This window comes from Mytilus californianus, unplaced genomic scaffold (assembly GCF_021869535.1).
Source record: "Mytilus californianus isolate M0D057914Y unplaced genomic scaffold, xbMytCali1.0.p SCAF_1, whole genome shotgun sequence".
NCBI classification, from domain to species: Eukaryota; Metazoa; Mollusca; class Bivalvia; order Mytilida; family Mytilidae; genus Mytilus; species Mytilus californianus.
In genome coordinates, this window is record NW_026262581.1 from 128,318,658 (window position 1) to 128,333,900 (window position 15,243).

At 30.5% G+C, this 15,243-nt stretch overlaps 1 protein-coding gene across 2 annotated transcripts in view; it reads right to left on the reverse strand.

Moving 5' to 3' along the window:
* Positions 1-7,528: 7,528 nt before the first annotated feature.
* Positions 7,529-15,243, reverse strand: part of LOC127733950 (acetyl-coenzyme A synthetase, cytoplasmic-like) — a 32,946-nt gene continuing 25,231 nt past the window's right edge. Inside the window, exons 15-17 of one of the 2 annotated variants that reach the window (XR_007997308.1) lie at positions 14,814-14,859; positions 10,940-13,784; positions 7,529-10,772 (exon numbers count right to left, since the gene is read on the reverse strand). Coding sequence is in view for 1 of the 2 variants with exons in the window: in XM_052243436.1 (XP_052099396.1) it covers positions 13,585-13,784; positions 14,814-14,859 (246 nt within the window). In the remaining variant the exon portion in view is untranslated. Of the gene's footprint in view, positions 13,785-14,813; positions 14,860-15,243 lie in introns of both variants that reach the window. The other variant, XM_052243436.1, reaches the window with a different exon arrangement.

Here is a 15,243-nt window from a genome sequence, read left to right on the forward strand (position 1 = left end):
ATTGGTCAATATTTCATACATCAATATTCTAAAACTGTTAGCCTAAAATCTGTAAAATTCAGATTATCATACCATCTGGTGAAGCACATGTCAAGATGTAAACAGCAATAGTAGGATTGATTGTTTGGTTCATTAACACCCCTGTCAGCACTTTTAGCTATATCGTGGAGGCCAGCTTTTATTGGTGGAGGAAGCTGGGGTTCCCAAAAAGAACCACTGACCTCAGCAGGAAAACTTGCAATCATAGTCGATTAAGATCGAAGTCAAACACGCCTGCTACGTGCTGGGTTCGAACTAGCAATCTCGGTGTTGACAGGCTAGTGATTGCAGTAGATTAAGGCTACTTTGACCACTTAGCCACCGAGACCCCTTAAAAGCAAAGATTTTTCCTAGTTGTATATCTGTATCCGTAGAAAGACGGACAATGGTGGCAATTGAGTATTGTTTGAATTTAAGTTAACCATATATAACACTAGAGCCTATAAGTCCCAGCTAGAGAAATGCTTGAATATGTCAAAGATTAAAATCTGTCATACCATGGTATATATTTATTTATATAAGTACAATGATGTTATTTTCATGATTTTCATGATTTGTGTTTCTTTTCACTTTTTGTATATTATCCGGTTAACACTGGCCTCATCAAACAAGAGGCTCCTAACAGCCTGAATCGCCCACATGGAATTGTTTGTGTAGATCTTGCATCAATTTTTTTTTGCTGTTTAATGTATATTAACACGTGTTTAAACATGCCTTTAAAAGATTCTCTCTATCATACTTTCTAAGAAGAAAAAAAAAACTAAAACAAATGGTAAAAAATATATTTCATGGGCAATAACTCCCGTAAAGGATCAATTGACAATTTCGGTCTTGTTGACTTATTTGTAGCTCTTACTTTGCTGAACCTTTTTTTTTTGTTGAATTTTCTGTCTATCTATCATAGTTTCTGCGAAAAACTAAAAAGAAATTGGCAAAAATTATCTTTCAAGGACAAAAAACTCCTATTCGGGATCCATTGACAATTTCGGTCATGTTTGACTTATTTTTAGATCTTATTTTGCTGAAAATTTATGCTGTTTGAAGTTTCTCTCTATCTATCAGATTTTCTGCGAAAAACTGGAAAAAATGGTAAAAAATATCTTTCAAGGACAATAACTCCTAAAAGGGATCAGTTGACAATTTCGGTCTTGTTGACTTATTTGTAGCTCTTTCTTTGCTGCACCTTTTTTCTGTTTAAATGTTCTATCTATCTATCATAGTTTCAGCGAAAAACTAAAAAAAAAAGGTAAAAATTGTTGTTCAGAGACAATAACTCCTATAAGGGATCCATTGACAATTTCAGTCATGTTGACTTATTTATAGCTCTTACTTTGTTGAACATTTTTGCTGTTTGACTTCCTCTCTATCTACTATAGTTTCTGTGAAAAACTAAAAAAAATTGTAAAAATTATCTTTTCAGGGCAATAACTCCTATAAGGGATCAAGTCATTAATTGTAGTTATTACTTTGCTGAAAATTTTTGCTGTTGACAATATCTGTCTATCTATCATAGTTCATGAAAAAAACTAATTTTAGAATTCATTCATACATTTTTGTATTATTCAAAATTATCAGTCAATACGTGTTCTACAAAGAACACCAGTCCTTCACCTTTCATCTGATACCTTAATTACTAAAATATATTCTACATAGTTTTATATTTACACCTATGCGTAGGAACTATTTTATTTTAAATATGTAAAACTTTCCAGTATGTTCTTTTTTTACCAGGCCCGATTTGGTGATGTTACATCTTACAAAGTCTATCTGCTCAAGCCGGTGCTACGGGCTGTCTTAAACTTGCATTAAGGTGAAAGTTTTTTTTGCTCCATGTTGAAGGCCTCACTGTGAATTTGAGATGAAGAACAGCAATAAAAGTGCTGTTCCTTTGCCTTTTGTGTGTTTTTTTTTTTGGCTGTGCATGTACTGATTTTGTGTCATGGATGGATATCCCATAACCTTTGTTTGTCTATTAAAAATTTAGTCAAAATAGTCTTTCAAGGGCAATAACTCCAATAAATCAATTGAGATACTATTTTAGATGTGTTGTTAGATCCTACTTTGCTGAACATTTTTGCTGTCGAAAATTTCTCTTTATCTATGATAGTTTTCAAGATAACAACCAAAAACTAAGAAATTTCATAAAAATCATTATTTCAGTGGCGATAACTCAAAATTGGGTTGTCCTATATTTTCTGAAAATTTCGTCATGTATAGATCTTGACCTGCTGATAATTTTTATCCATGTCAGTTTCCCATTTATTGTTTTTGAGATGTAAGCCAAAAACTGCATTTTACCTCTATGTTCTAATTCTAGCCATTGTGGCCATGATTGTGGACTGACCTAAATAAAGAACACAAACTTTATACTAAATACCATAAGGATCATTCATCCCAAGTTTGCTCGAAATTGGTTCTGTAGTTTCAGAGAAGATCATTGAAAAAAGTTTACGATGATGATAACAGATGCTGATGACTGACGCCATGTCCCTGTGGGCCAGGTGAGCTAAAAACTACTTACCTTCACTAAACATCTTAAACGCAGCTTGCAAATGCCCTACTTGAAAATGTTAACAAAATCAGTGTCAGGAAAGGACCAGTGTTTGAGTCTAAGTGTTCCTACATTATTGAATTAATATATGTGTTATGTTAATCAATGTTAACAAGAGCTGATGACACTATGGGCGCATTGTATTTGCGCCAATTTTTGAAAAATGCAGTATTTCATTTGCGCCACAGGGTTGTATTTCATTTGTGCCAAATATTGGCGCAAATGAAATGTATTATTGTGGCGCAAATGAAATGTGGTTTGTGGCACTAATGAAAGATTTTTTTTGGCGCCAATGAAATGTCAATTGGCACATAGCAAAGCAATGGAAACTATGGCCTTTCTTTTCATTCCCCACTGCACACCTGGCAGAGGGAAAACACTTGTTTTCATGTTACCCCTAATGGGCACATATGATTTCAAACAAGAGAGAATTTCATGGAAATCAATATTCCTTTTTATTGCAACCTCAATAAAAATCCAATTAATCTAAATAAAACATGAAAGTTTTAAATTGTAAAACCAATATGACTATACATATTTGATGTTTGACAAAGTGGTCTTAAAAGACAGTAAACAATATACCCTGAATAAAATGCTCTGTGGGGTGCAGCTTGATACGACCGCAGAGGTCAAACCCTGAACAGTTGTGGCAAGTATGGACACTATACTCAAATTGATACAGCTCTGAATTTGGATTGTGATTAAATATTTGACACATCATAGGTTTCTGATACAGAATAAATGTAGTCAAAGAACTGAATATTTTGAAATTGGACTTTTACCAATTATGGTCCAATATCAAAAATCTAAATATTCAGTAAGATTCAGCTTATCATAGAACCCCAAGAATTTTAATTTTTGATGAAATCAAACAAAGTTTAATTTTGGACCCTTTGGACCACAATGTGGCCCAATTTGATAACAGGCCCCAAAATCTAAATACACAGTTAGATTCAGCATATTAAAGAACCCCATATATTCAATTTTTGGTGAAATCAAACCAAAAAAAGTTTAATTTGGACCCCAATTTGGACAAACTTGAAAACTGGGCCCAAATTCAAATATCTTAATACATGTCGATTCAGCATATCAAAGAACCCCTTGAATTCAATTTTTGTTAAAATCAAACAAAGTTTAATTTTGGACCCTTTGGACTTTAATGTAGACCAATTTGAAAACTGGTGTCATATAGTATTTTGAACCCCATGGAAAATTTACCCAGGGGTCAAAATACCACTATGGTAAAATGAACCCCCCTCCCCCATGGTAAATTGAACCTGCCCCCCTGTATGGAAAATTGACTCCTCATGGTAAATTGAACCCCCCTGTTTTTTTCATTCTAGATAATTATTAGAACATTATATATTATTTTAAAGCTTATTATAGATTGAAAATCAGACATACCAAAAGGAGAGGTAAATTTTCCATGGTAGGAAAAAAAAAATACCATGGCTTGGTATAAGTGCTCTGAACATGCTAAAGTCTTTACCAACAAAATTTCATTCAAAATACTTATTGAAGCATTATGACTAGACCATGTACCTTGAATGCTTTGGTTATTTGAAATCCTAACATATTAAGGGAGTTAAATTTCCCATAGTTAAAAAGGGGGAGGGGGGTCAAAATACCATGGCTAAGAAAAATTTTCAAAACATCTTTTCCAGCATGTTAAATACATACATACATACATACTACTTATTGGACTATTATAACTATGTTATGGAGTTAGAATAGCAAAAATTTTTGAAATTAGAGGTCTATAGTAGGGGGTTCAATATACCATGGCAGGGGGTCAAAATACCATGGCTAAGTAAAATTTTCAAAACATTTTTTCCAGCATGTTAAATACATACATACTAGTTATTGTATATTTTAACTATGTAAAGGAGTTAAAATAGCTAGATTTTTTTGAAATTAGAGGTCTATAGTAGGGGGTTCAATATACCATGGCAGGGGGGTCAAAATACCATGGCTAAGGAAAATTTTCTAAACATCTTTTCCAGCATGTTAAATACATACAAACTACTTAATGGAGTATTATTACTGTGCAAAGGAGTTAGAATAGCTAGATATTTTTGAAATTAGAGGTCTATAGTAGGGGGTTCAATATACCATGGCAGGGGGGTCAAAATACCATGGCTAAGTAAAATTTTCAAAACATCTTTTCTAGCATGTTGAATACATACTAACTACTAATTGGAGTATTATAACTATGTTAAGGAGTTAGAATAGCTAGAATTTTTTAAATTGGAGGTCTATAGTAGGGGGTTCAATATACCATGGCATGGGGGTCAAAATACCATGACTAAGTAAAATTTTCAAAACATCTTTTCTAGCATGTCAAATACATACAAACTACTTATTGGACTATTATAACTATGTAAAGGAGTTAGAATAGCTAGAATTTTCGAAATTAGAGGTCTATAGTAGAAGGTCCAATATACCATGGCAAGGGGGGTCAAAATACCATGGCTAAGTAAAATTTTCAAAACATCTTTTCTAGCATGTTAAATACATACAAACTACTTATTGGACTATTATAACTAAGTAAAGGAGTTAGAATAGCTAGATTTAGGTCTATAGTAGAAGGTCCAATATACCATGGCAAGGGGGGTCAAAATACCATGGCTAAGTAAAATTGTCCAAATATCTTTTCCAGCATGTTAAGTACATACTACTTATTGGATTATTGTTAATATGTAAAGAAATTAGAATAGCATTTTTTTTGAAATTGGATGTGATTAAGGATGTATTCTATTGACGTTTCAGTCTCGTTGAACTCTCGTTCTGGAATGATTTCTAAAACATGTGATACAAGTGGGAAATATCAATGAATTTAAAAAACATTATAATCAAACTTAACTCTGTGAAAAAATTGTGTATTTACAATAAGTAGTTTTTGAGTAATAAAATTTTCAAATTTTATTACCAATCAAGTCAGTGTAATTAGCCAAAATGTTGAGAAAATGGGTGAGGGATACAAATTATGATTTTACCAGAAACATGTACATCCCATATCAATTTTTTTCTTTTCAAATTTCTTAGATATGTATTTTTTCAATCATTTATAACAAAGAAGTTGAAATAATATGCTTTTTGTTTTAAAAAAAGAGAAAAATCCCAAATTTACAAAATTGACAGCATGGTAAATTTGACACAAAAAAGCAACAAAATTTAATAAAACTTTCTTATATTAACACCTAGCTATAGTTTTTTTAAGTTAAATTTAATCAGATTGGTCCACTTCATCTTTATTGAAGTATGAAAAAAAGTTTAATTGTGAAACTGTGATTTTTTTCATGATATTAGCCCAAAAATGGGTAAAAATTGATGAAAAATGGGAAAATCATCAGAACTGGGTACTTTCAAATGGCCGTAGCAAAAAAAGAAGTGCACCGACATATGATTTTTCTTCACCAATTATTTTTTTACAGTCACATAAACCCAAAAATCAGGTTAAGAAAAAAAGTTTAATTCTAGAAATTTTTGGCTCCTCAGAGGTGTACATCCTTAAAGGGTGGGGGTCAAAATACCATGGATAAATAATAATACTCCAATAGGTAGTTGGTATGTATTTAACATGCTGGAAAATATGTTTGGAAAATTCTACCTAGCCATCATATTTTGACCCCCCTGCCATGGTATATTGGCCCCCCTTACACCTCCAATTTCAAAAGTTCTTACTATTCTTACTCCTTTACATAGTAATAATACTCCGATAAGTAGTTGACATCTATTGAACATGCTGGAAAATATATTTGGAATATTTTACCTATCCATGGTATTTTGACCCCCATACCATGGTATATTGAACCCCCTTTTACTCCTCCAATTTCAAAAAATCTAGCTATTACAACTCCTTTACACAGTAATATTACTCCAATTAATAGTTGGTATGTATTTAACATGCTGGAAAAGATGTTTCGAAAATTTTACTTAGCCATGGTATTTTGACCCCCCTGCCATGGTATATTGAACCCCCTACTATAGACCTCTAATTTCAAAAATTCTATCTATTCTAACTCCTTTACATAGTTATAATACTCCACTAAGTAGTTTGTATGTATTTTACATGCTGGAAAAGATGTTTTGAAAATTTTACTTAGCCATGGTATTTTGACCCCCATGCCATGTTATATTGAACCCCCTACTATAGACCTCCAATTTCAAAAAATCTAGCTATTCTAACTCCTTTACATAGTTATAATACTCCAATTAGTAGTTGGTATGTATTGAACATGCTTGAAAAGATGTTTTGAAAATTTTACTTTGCCATGTTATTTTGACCCCCCTTTTACTCCTCCAATTTCAAAAAATCTAGCTATTACAACTCCTTTACATAGTTATAATACTACAAAGATGTTTTGAAAATTTTTCTTAGCCATGGTTTTTTTTTACCCCCCTGCCATGGTACTAGGATTTCAAGTTTTCCTTTTGAAGGTCGTAGTTCTCTCAAGGTACTCTGGCTTCCTCCATCAATAAAATCTGGACGTTACTACATAGCCAAGAGTTATGAATGTGGTGTTAAACAACAATAATCAATCAAATCAATCAACTATTTGGTTAAGTCTATAAATCCAACATGATATAACCATCGATAAAATGTAAGGGTTAAATTCATTGAATGGTTACACCCAGACTACTAAGACCACACACAAGCTGATGACCACAGGGCACCCACAAGCTATTAATAAGTCCTATTTGAATCATATGATACCAATGTCCATTGAAAATCTAGACAAATATCACAGATACCAAATAAAAGATGATAGTAGTTCCTGGGGACACTTATATCCTGTAGAGGTATATTAACATTGTAAATAAAAGCTCTGATATTACATGTATATACAGAGTTATCCTGGGCTAGTATAGCCAGTCAAGGTCGTTAAAAACTTCCATTTGTTTGAGTTATCCTCTTCCAAGACAAAAGTAACAAAATTCCATGTTATAATTTATTGGCATTACTACATAATTTAATATTGATTCTAAACTAGGTGAAGACATTTATATGAGACTTTTTTATAAAGGGACTGAACATAAAATTTTGACACCTTTAGATCATCCCTCATTCCTACCTATTGTAAACTTTGAAACAGTCAAAATCTAAATCCATTTAATAAGTTGATGATTGTACTGATGTAAACAATTTTTAACAGCTGGGATTAATTTCTAAAAATTAATTGCAAGTTGCCACTATAAAAATCTATCTTTTTTTATTTATAAGTAAAGTATTGCTATATTTATTGCACTATTTAACAAAACAAATAAAAATATATGTCAGAGTAAGGTATTAAATATCTATGACAATTGAGTCTTTATTTAGAATATTCATGGATTATTTTTTACTTCTAAAAACATTTTATTTTCTTAAAGCTAGTTATTTTTGCAAATTCAAATATCTTTCATTTGTATATAGTTATAAAATTAACCTCATTTTAATATGTCGTACATTTTGTAGATTTACAATTGAATCAATAGTTTTAAAGAGAAAAAGAAGTCTGCAAAAATTTGATGGATTCAAGAAAGTAGAGTTGCTGAGATACATTCTGACAAAAACCAATATTTCCCCAGTTTCATGTAAAAATGACAAAACATTTCCTTTCTAATTTAGGGAATAACTGTATTTTTTAGATTTTCTATTCTGTGATTTGATTTCATTATCTAGTAACAACAGGACATTGAGCTTTGACATTTATCTCCCTTGAAACTGTATCAACTACCCTTGATAGAGTAAAAACAACTACCCTTGGTAGAGTAAAACAGATTTATTGATATGTAACTGAAAAGCATTTAAATATTATCTAATGAAACCAAAGGACCACACCCCAACTCTAAAATTCAAAAGGAATAATAAATAATCTATAGTTATAATTGAAACAAATTATTATTTTAAGCTTTTTATTCCTGTGAAATATATGTGTTGTTTACAGTAACAGTTGATAGATGTCAAGATTCCTTATGAATTACTTTAAACCAGATTGACTGTATCAATGTATAGATATCTTATCCTACAAGTAAATATCAATCTATTTATTATCTAAACTGCATCTCCAAACAGTGTTACATTTGGTCAGTAAACAATATGCCTTTTCGCGAAGAATCAGAAATGCATATTTCATTCTATAATTTAGATTTAATTTTATAACATATACTATCATTTTAATAAATAAAATTAAAATATATCAATTCACATCCATTTCAGCAAGTAGCTTTACCCTATCAATATATTAATGTCTAAATCCACCTTTTGAGAGTGCAAAAGCAGGTACATACCATTAGTAAAAATCAATATTCAAATTATTCAAAAATGTCTTCCCTGTGTACAATATATGTTTAGATTAAATAACGTGAAATTATTTTGTATAAAACATGTAGATACAAAGTGGTTCTATATTTAACACATACATATATCATTCAACACTGAACAACATTAACAAGAGATACCCTTTCCACTAATGCTGGGTACGATTATAATCTCCATCAACACTGAACAACATTAACAAGAGATACCCTTTCCACTAATGCTGGGTACGATTATAATCTCCATGAACACAACCAAAATAAAACTGCTTAAAATCTTTTAAACAATTACATGTACCCAATTTCAATAAAATAGTAATATCCAATATGAAATTTCATTATTATGCACTATTTTGTGAAAATAATTCAACTTAGAAAACAAATTAGTTAAACACATTGTAATCTTTGAAAAAAGTGCAGGATTTTCTTCAAGATTTCCAGATTTCCATCATTCATAATCATCAAATAATTTGGCTTTTTAAGGTCTAAAGGAAACTAATCAGGACTGTTATTAGAACGTTTGTTTATTGTGATAAAAACCATAAGAATAATATAGAAATTTGTGTCAAACAACAATTTCTTGCCTTACATTTGATTGGCTTCCTGGACATGTATAGTAAAATAAATTGCACTGACCACAAAAACCATGTCCTTGAAAAACAATCATTTCTAGAATTATAAAAAGATAACAAAGGTTAATAAAAGTAAAAATTTCAAATAAGGAGAAAATGCTACAATGGAATAATCATTTATAAAATTAACTAAAATAGTATCACTAGACTGTAATGAAATTCATTCTTTAATATAGATTGACATTGCTAAACTGATCTGATAGGACAACTATCATGCTGATGTCAACAAATCTACCAATAACATGACATCATTCTGAATAAGTTACCAATCACAGTTACCTAAACATAAATCATCATTCAAGACTCATTCATCGTTTATAGAATATGATTTTGTATGGGGAGATAATTCTAAATCAATGTGTTCAATTCAGGGGAGATAATTAAAATGGACATTACTGCAACCTGACCATTGTTTTCAGTGCTCTGTGAAATTTAAACAAAATACCCTATCCACACCTTTTTTTATTATTCCCTTCAAGTGACTGATTTAATTATCTCCTGAAAAAATCAGTTTCTATTCAAATAGAATTTTGTTCTTATTTTGCTGATTTTATTGGGAGTATGGTGACTTGTGTGTACAAAAGTATCAAAATTTAAATGCATAAACTCTTTTTCCAAGAGATTCAAATAAAATTCATAATTCCTTGAATTGTAAGATTTGATTTTATAAGTTTTCAACTTAACTATAAAACAAATGGTTAAATATGTTGTGCTATATATTTCTAACAATACTATATGTGATAAAATAATCGAGTAAGTAAATAGTAGGGCATGTGCAAAATCTATAAATAAACAAAATAAACATTAAGTTCGAACATAGATATAGGGTCTAAAAACAAGACACAAACTCAAATGACTGTTGATATTCTTTTTTCACATGCTGTCTTACAAACTTGAGCAGTAGTACAGTTTGAGATTCAAAAGAAACAATGCCATTTTATTTTACTGTTAAATGTTTCTATCAAATTTTGAAAAACCAAGAACAAATCTAAGCTCCCAACAAATAGTAATAATAAACTGTTAACATAGAGATATGTCTCACCTTTTTGTTATTTTGATAGTAAAATGCAAGTGTTGAAATTAAAATAGCAATACTCTAAAATGCAAGTTATGAAAAATATTCAAAGTCAATTAACCATGACTGAGGAGGTGGGGCAAAATAATTTCCATGGAAATGAGATGTGCCAATGCTTATACAACTGCATGCCAAATATCATTGACCCACCACTAGTGGTTCCCCAGAAACTGACCTAATCACAAACTAATACATGTAGACTAAGTAAAAGTTTCAAATTCAATAGACCATGACTGAGGGGGCATGGCCAAACAATCTCCATGGAAATGAGATATGCCAATGCTTATACAACTGCTTACCAAATATCATTGACCTACCACTAGTGGTTCCCCAGAAACTGACCTAATCACAAATTAATACATGTAAACTAAGTGAAAGTTTCAAAGTCAATAGACCATGACTGAGGGGGCAGGGCCAAATAATCTCCATGGAAATGAGATGTGCCAATGCAAATTCAACTGCATACTAAATATCATTGACCTACCGCTAGTGGGTCACCATAAACTAGACCTAATTACAAACTAATACATTGTTGACGCCGCCCCCGCTGCCGGAAACAGCATACCAATGTCTCGTTTTTTGACTCTGTCAAGGCGAGACAAAAACTGTAATTTAATTTATAGTTTTCCCAATAAAAACCATTTTCTCTTTCAGTAATATTTTAAACATCCATATATAGTATAGAAAGAATACATACACAATAAGTTATAAATTTACTTGCAACTGTTCAGTTCAATTTGAACTTTATCGAGAGCTATTTAAACAGAAAAAGTAAGAAATTAACAAGTGTGAAATCATCATAATGAATGAAAGGATAAACAACACCATGGCCAAAAGAAAAAGACAAAAGCGAAGCAGTTGGTCCACTACTCCACCATTTATGAATCTAAATCAATATTGCTTGGGTGAAACAGCTCGCTATACATGACTTTCATTTTGATGTAATAACGCTCCTACACAAGTAATTTTGGTTTCAATACTTGAATTTTTTTTAAATAGCCCTGGATAAAATTACAATGAAATGCACCAATTGCAAGAAAATTTGAAAGCACATTTAGTTTTAGTTTGCAGTTTGATCAAAATTTCATGAGAGAACATTAAAATAATTATACAATGTACTCCACATTTATATGTACCTACTGCAAAAACCTTTTCTAGAATAACTCAAGACTGTAAAAGAAAACTTCCTTGAATATTTTAGAATTCATAAAAGCACTTGTAACTCCTACTGACAAATTCTCACAAAATTTACCTAAATGTTTAAATTTTTAACATATCTGAAAAAGAGATTATATATTCATGTCATTTTTATTCAGAAACCATGGCAAACATGTGGTGAAGACCCATTGGTGGCCTTGGGCTGTTTTCTGCTGTTTGGTCGGGTTGTTGTCTCTTTGACACATTCCCCATTTCCATTCTCAATTTTATATAGATGTTTATGCTAAATATAATTCTGTATTAAAAAAGTCATAGAAAAATAACTCCGAGGAACATGTCCTGAATATTACAATAACAATATCTAGCTTTTTTATGAGTATTTAAAACCGTTATCATGTTTAAGTAAAATTTGGCCTTTGTAACTTTCGACTATAGTAAAGAATTCATGAAAAGTACATTTTTTATTTGAAAAAATTGCCAGTTGAAAAATGTAGTTGAAATGTATTTAGCAATGTCATTTAAAGATTTAAAGTATGACTGGTCTTTTTGCAATGATTAAAACATTAACACTAACCAAATAAAAATGTATTATCAGTAGCAATTATTTAATTTTTAACAACAAGCAACTGACCTCAATTAGAAAAATACAGCTATTTCATAAATAAAGTATTACAATATAGTAAATTTATCTAAATACAGCAATAGTGATGTTCCAACAAACAAACCTATTTTCATAAAAAAATAACTATTTTTGGCTGTTTGTTTGTTATCTATATCAACCACACTTGCATTATAATGCATTATATGTTTCAAATTATAGGTTCTTTATCTATATATTACTTTAAGAACTTGAATGGTTCTTTATTTTGTTTTTGTTTTTTATCTCATTGTTTGTATTGTATTGTGAAAATTATTCATGTTGTAATGTTTATGCCCTTTGGGGCCCCTAATTGGAAATAAAATATTCTTCTTCTTCAGAATGACACAGATTCTTTATGTCTGCTTGATAGAAAATATCTTTTAATACAGCTAATTATGTCAACAGATATATAATCTTACACCAGTAAAGAAAAAAAACATATAGAAAAGTTTGCCACCTTTTCAAAATGTTTTCTGTATTTTGTATTCAATGTATAAACAGATCCAATGATTTAAATACAAAAAATGATACAATAGATGATAATATTGCACTTAAAAAAGAATTAACAAAGAAATAACAGTTAAAATAAAGAGGCCATAAAAAATATATTTGGTTCATGATCATAAGCACTTAATTTAAAAAAATAGAAAAGAGATCAGATAAAAAAAAATAGAAGCCTCTTTCTTGCAATTCAACACTAATATTGATAATGAAATTTCAAATGTTAAAGTTCTCGAATATATTTCTGATATTTCTTTTATAGATAGCAAACATAAAATACATTTGATACAGACAAATCACAATAAAGCTGTTTGGAACCTTACCTAAATTGTTACTTATGCTCAAATAATAAAAGTTAAAGAAATTCTAATGCACTTATCTGAAGTAATTTTTGACCATCCTTCAATTTAAATGGGCCATTAGACAATTATTGACTGGCATAAATTGATCATGTCTGAGAAAAAGAAAGTTAGTAAGTTAGTTTTATATGGTCTTATGGTCAATAATGGTTAACAGTGTTTGAAAATATTAAAATTCCTTCAATCTATAAATGTTTTATTGTGAAAAAACCAGCTCTTGAACTTGCACTAAAGACGTGAGTCCTAATACATTAAAAAGAACTATTTTCACATATATGTCATGTCTGTATTAGTTTTTGCTTAGTTTAAATTTACATAAATGATTTGTTCTATGCTTCAGGAGGACGGAGTTGGAAGAGTTTATCTATGACAGTTTCATCAGCCATGGTTGTGATATCGCCCACATTTTTGTCTCCCACTGCTATTTTCCTGAGTACACGGCGCATGATTTTCCCTGACCTTGTTTTTGGCAGTCCAGGAGCATTCTGTACAAAATCTGGTTGAGCAAATGGACCAATCTTCTTCCTCACTGAAAGATTCAATAAAAACAGATGATTTAGTGTTGAAAGGAATATCATGCAATTGATGAGATTCAATATGGGATAAGGCTATTGTCATAAGGTAGATACAGACAAAAAATTACAATTTTATCACATTGATTTGTCTCAACTCCTTGCAGACAAACTCAATTCAAAGCAATCAGACTGTTGGTATCATATGGCAGGTATATGGAGTTAATATCAACAAGCGTTTCAAAACTTTCCAAGAAATACAGTAGGCCAAGAGAGTTATTTTACAAAAATTTGGACCTACATGTAGTTTACAACTTTCACAGACCTATGAGGAAAACTGAAATAAATGCTGATCTGTATCTCATTCAAAATATCACTTGTCCAATACTCACTCTTTAACTATTGCAATACTGCATGACTGCCACAAGTACTTCACAAACTCTCATGCAAAATATACAAAATTCCATAAGGACCACAACTACTTAATGAGGACCAAGCAATCTCCATTTAATGAGAGCTAATGTTAAAACAACTGCATACCAAATATTAATGACAATACTTGGTATTAATTTAACTGACATTACTACAAAGTTCAAAGAGAATGGTGCATAAATGAAAGGTATATGCTATGCAAATCTAAACATAAAAAGCTGACCTTTATCTGGATGTAACAATTACTGATCCACATTTATAAGTTTCAAGTATAAAAAAATGTTTTGGCATTAAAATACTGTAAATTTATAAGTAAATGCCTACATTTAAAATTACGAATGATCCATAACTAACAATAAGGTAAGATAATGTGATTCCTGTTAATTGTTAGTAGAATATTATCTGTATAACCTTTATATGTCAGTTTTAATAATTGTCATGTTCATTTTCTCAAATTAATAGGAATATTTAAAATCATCACATTAATATTTTTATTTTGAGTAGTGTACAAATGTATTTCATTTAAGCTTACTAATATTTCATTACAGAAAATGTAATTCACTTTTGAAATAACAAATATTTCTGTATTATATGTTCACTGTTTGTTATCTTACCTCTTTCCATGAGTTCTTTTTTCAAAGCATCAGAAAACTCTTTACCCTGAAATATGCAGGATTCTACAGTTAAATTATGGTTCCAGTATAAGTGATGCTGTCCACATTTATTTACTTCAACTTACATTTATTTACTTCAACTTAAGTAATACGGCAACAATATGTTTGCCCGTATTGAATATTTTTTTCTATAACTTCTTTGCCAATTTGGAGAATCAAATCAACCTAAAAATGGTTTCTTAGTTGAGTGGTGTTATTGGGGATATATATATTTTCAAATACTTTATTCTTGATAATATACAATATGTATCATGAAAACATCTATATTAATACATGTACAATGATATGACACAGAAAGGATATGGTGCTATAATAAATGACACAAAATCCCTGCACACATTTGAATCAACCAACTTGATGTAATGCAGAT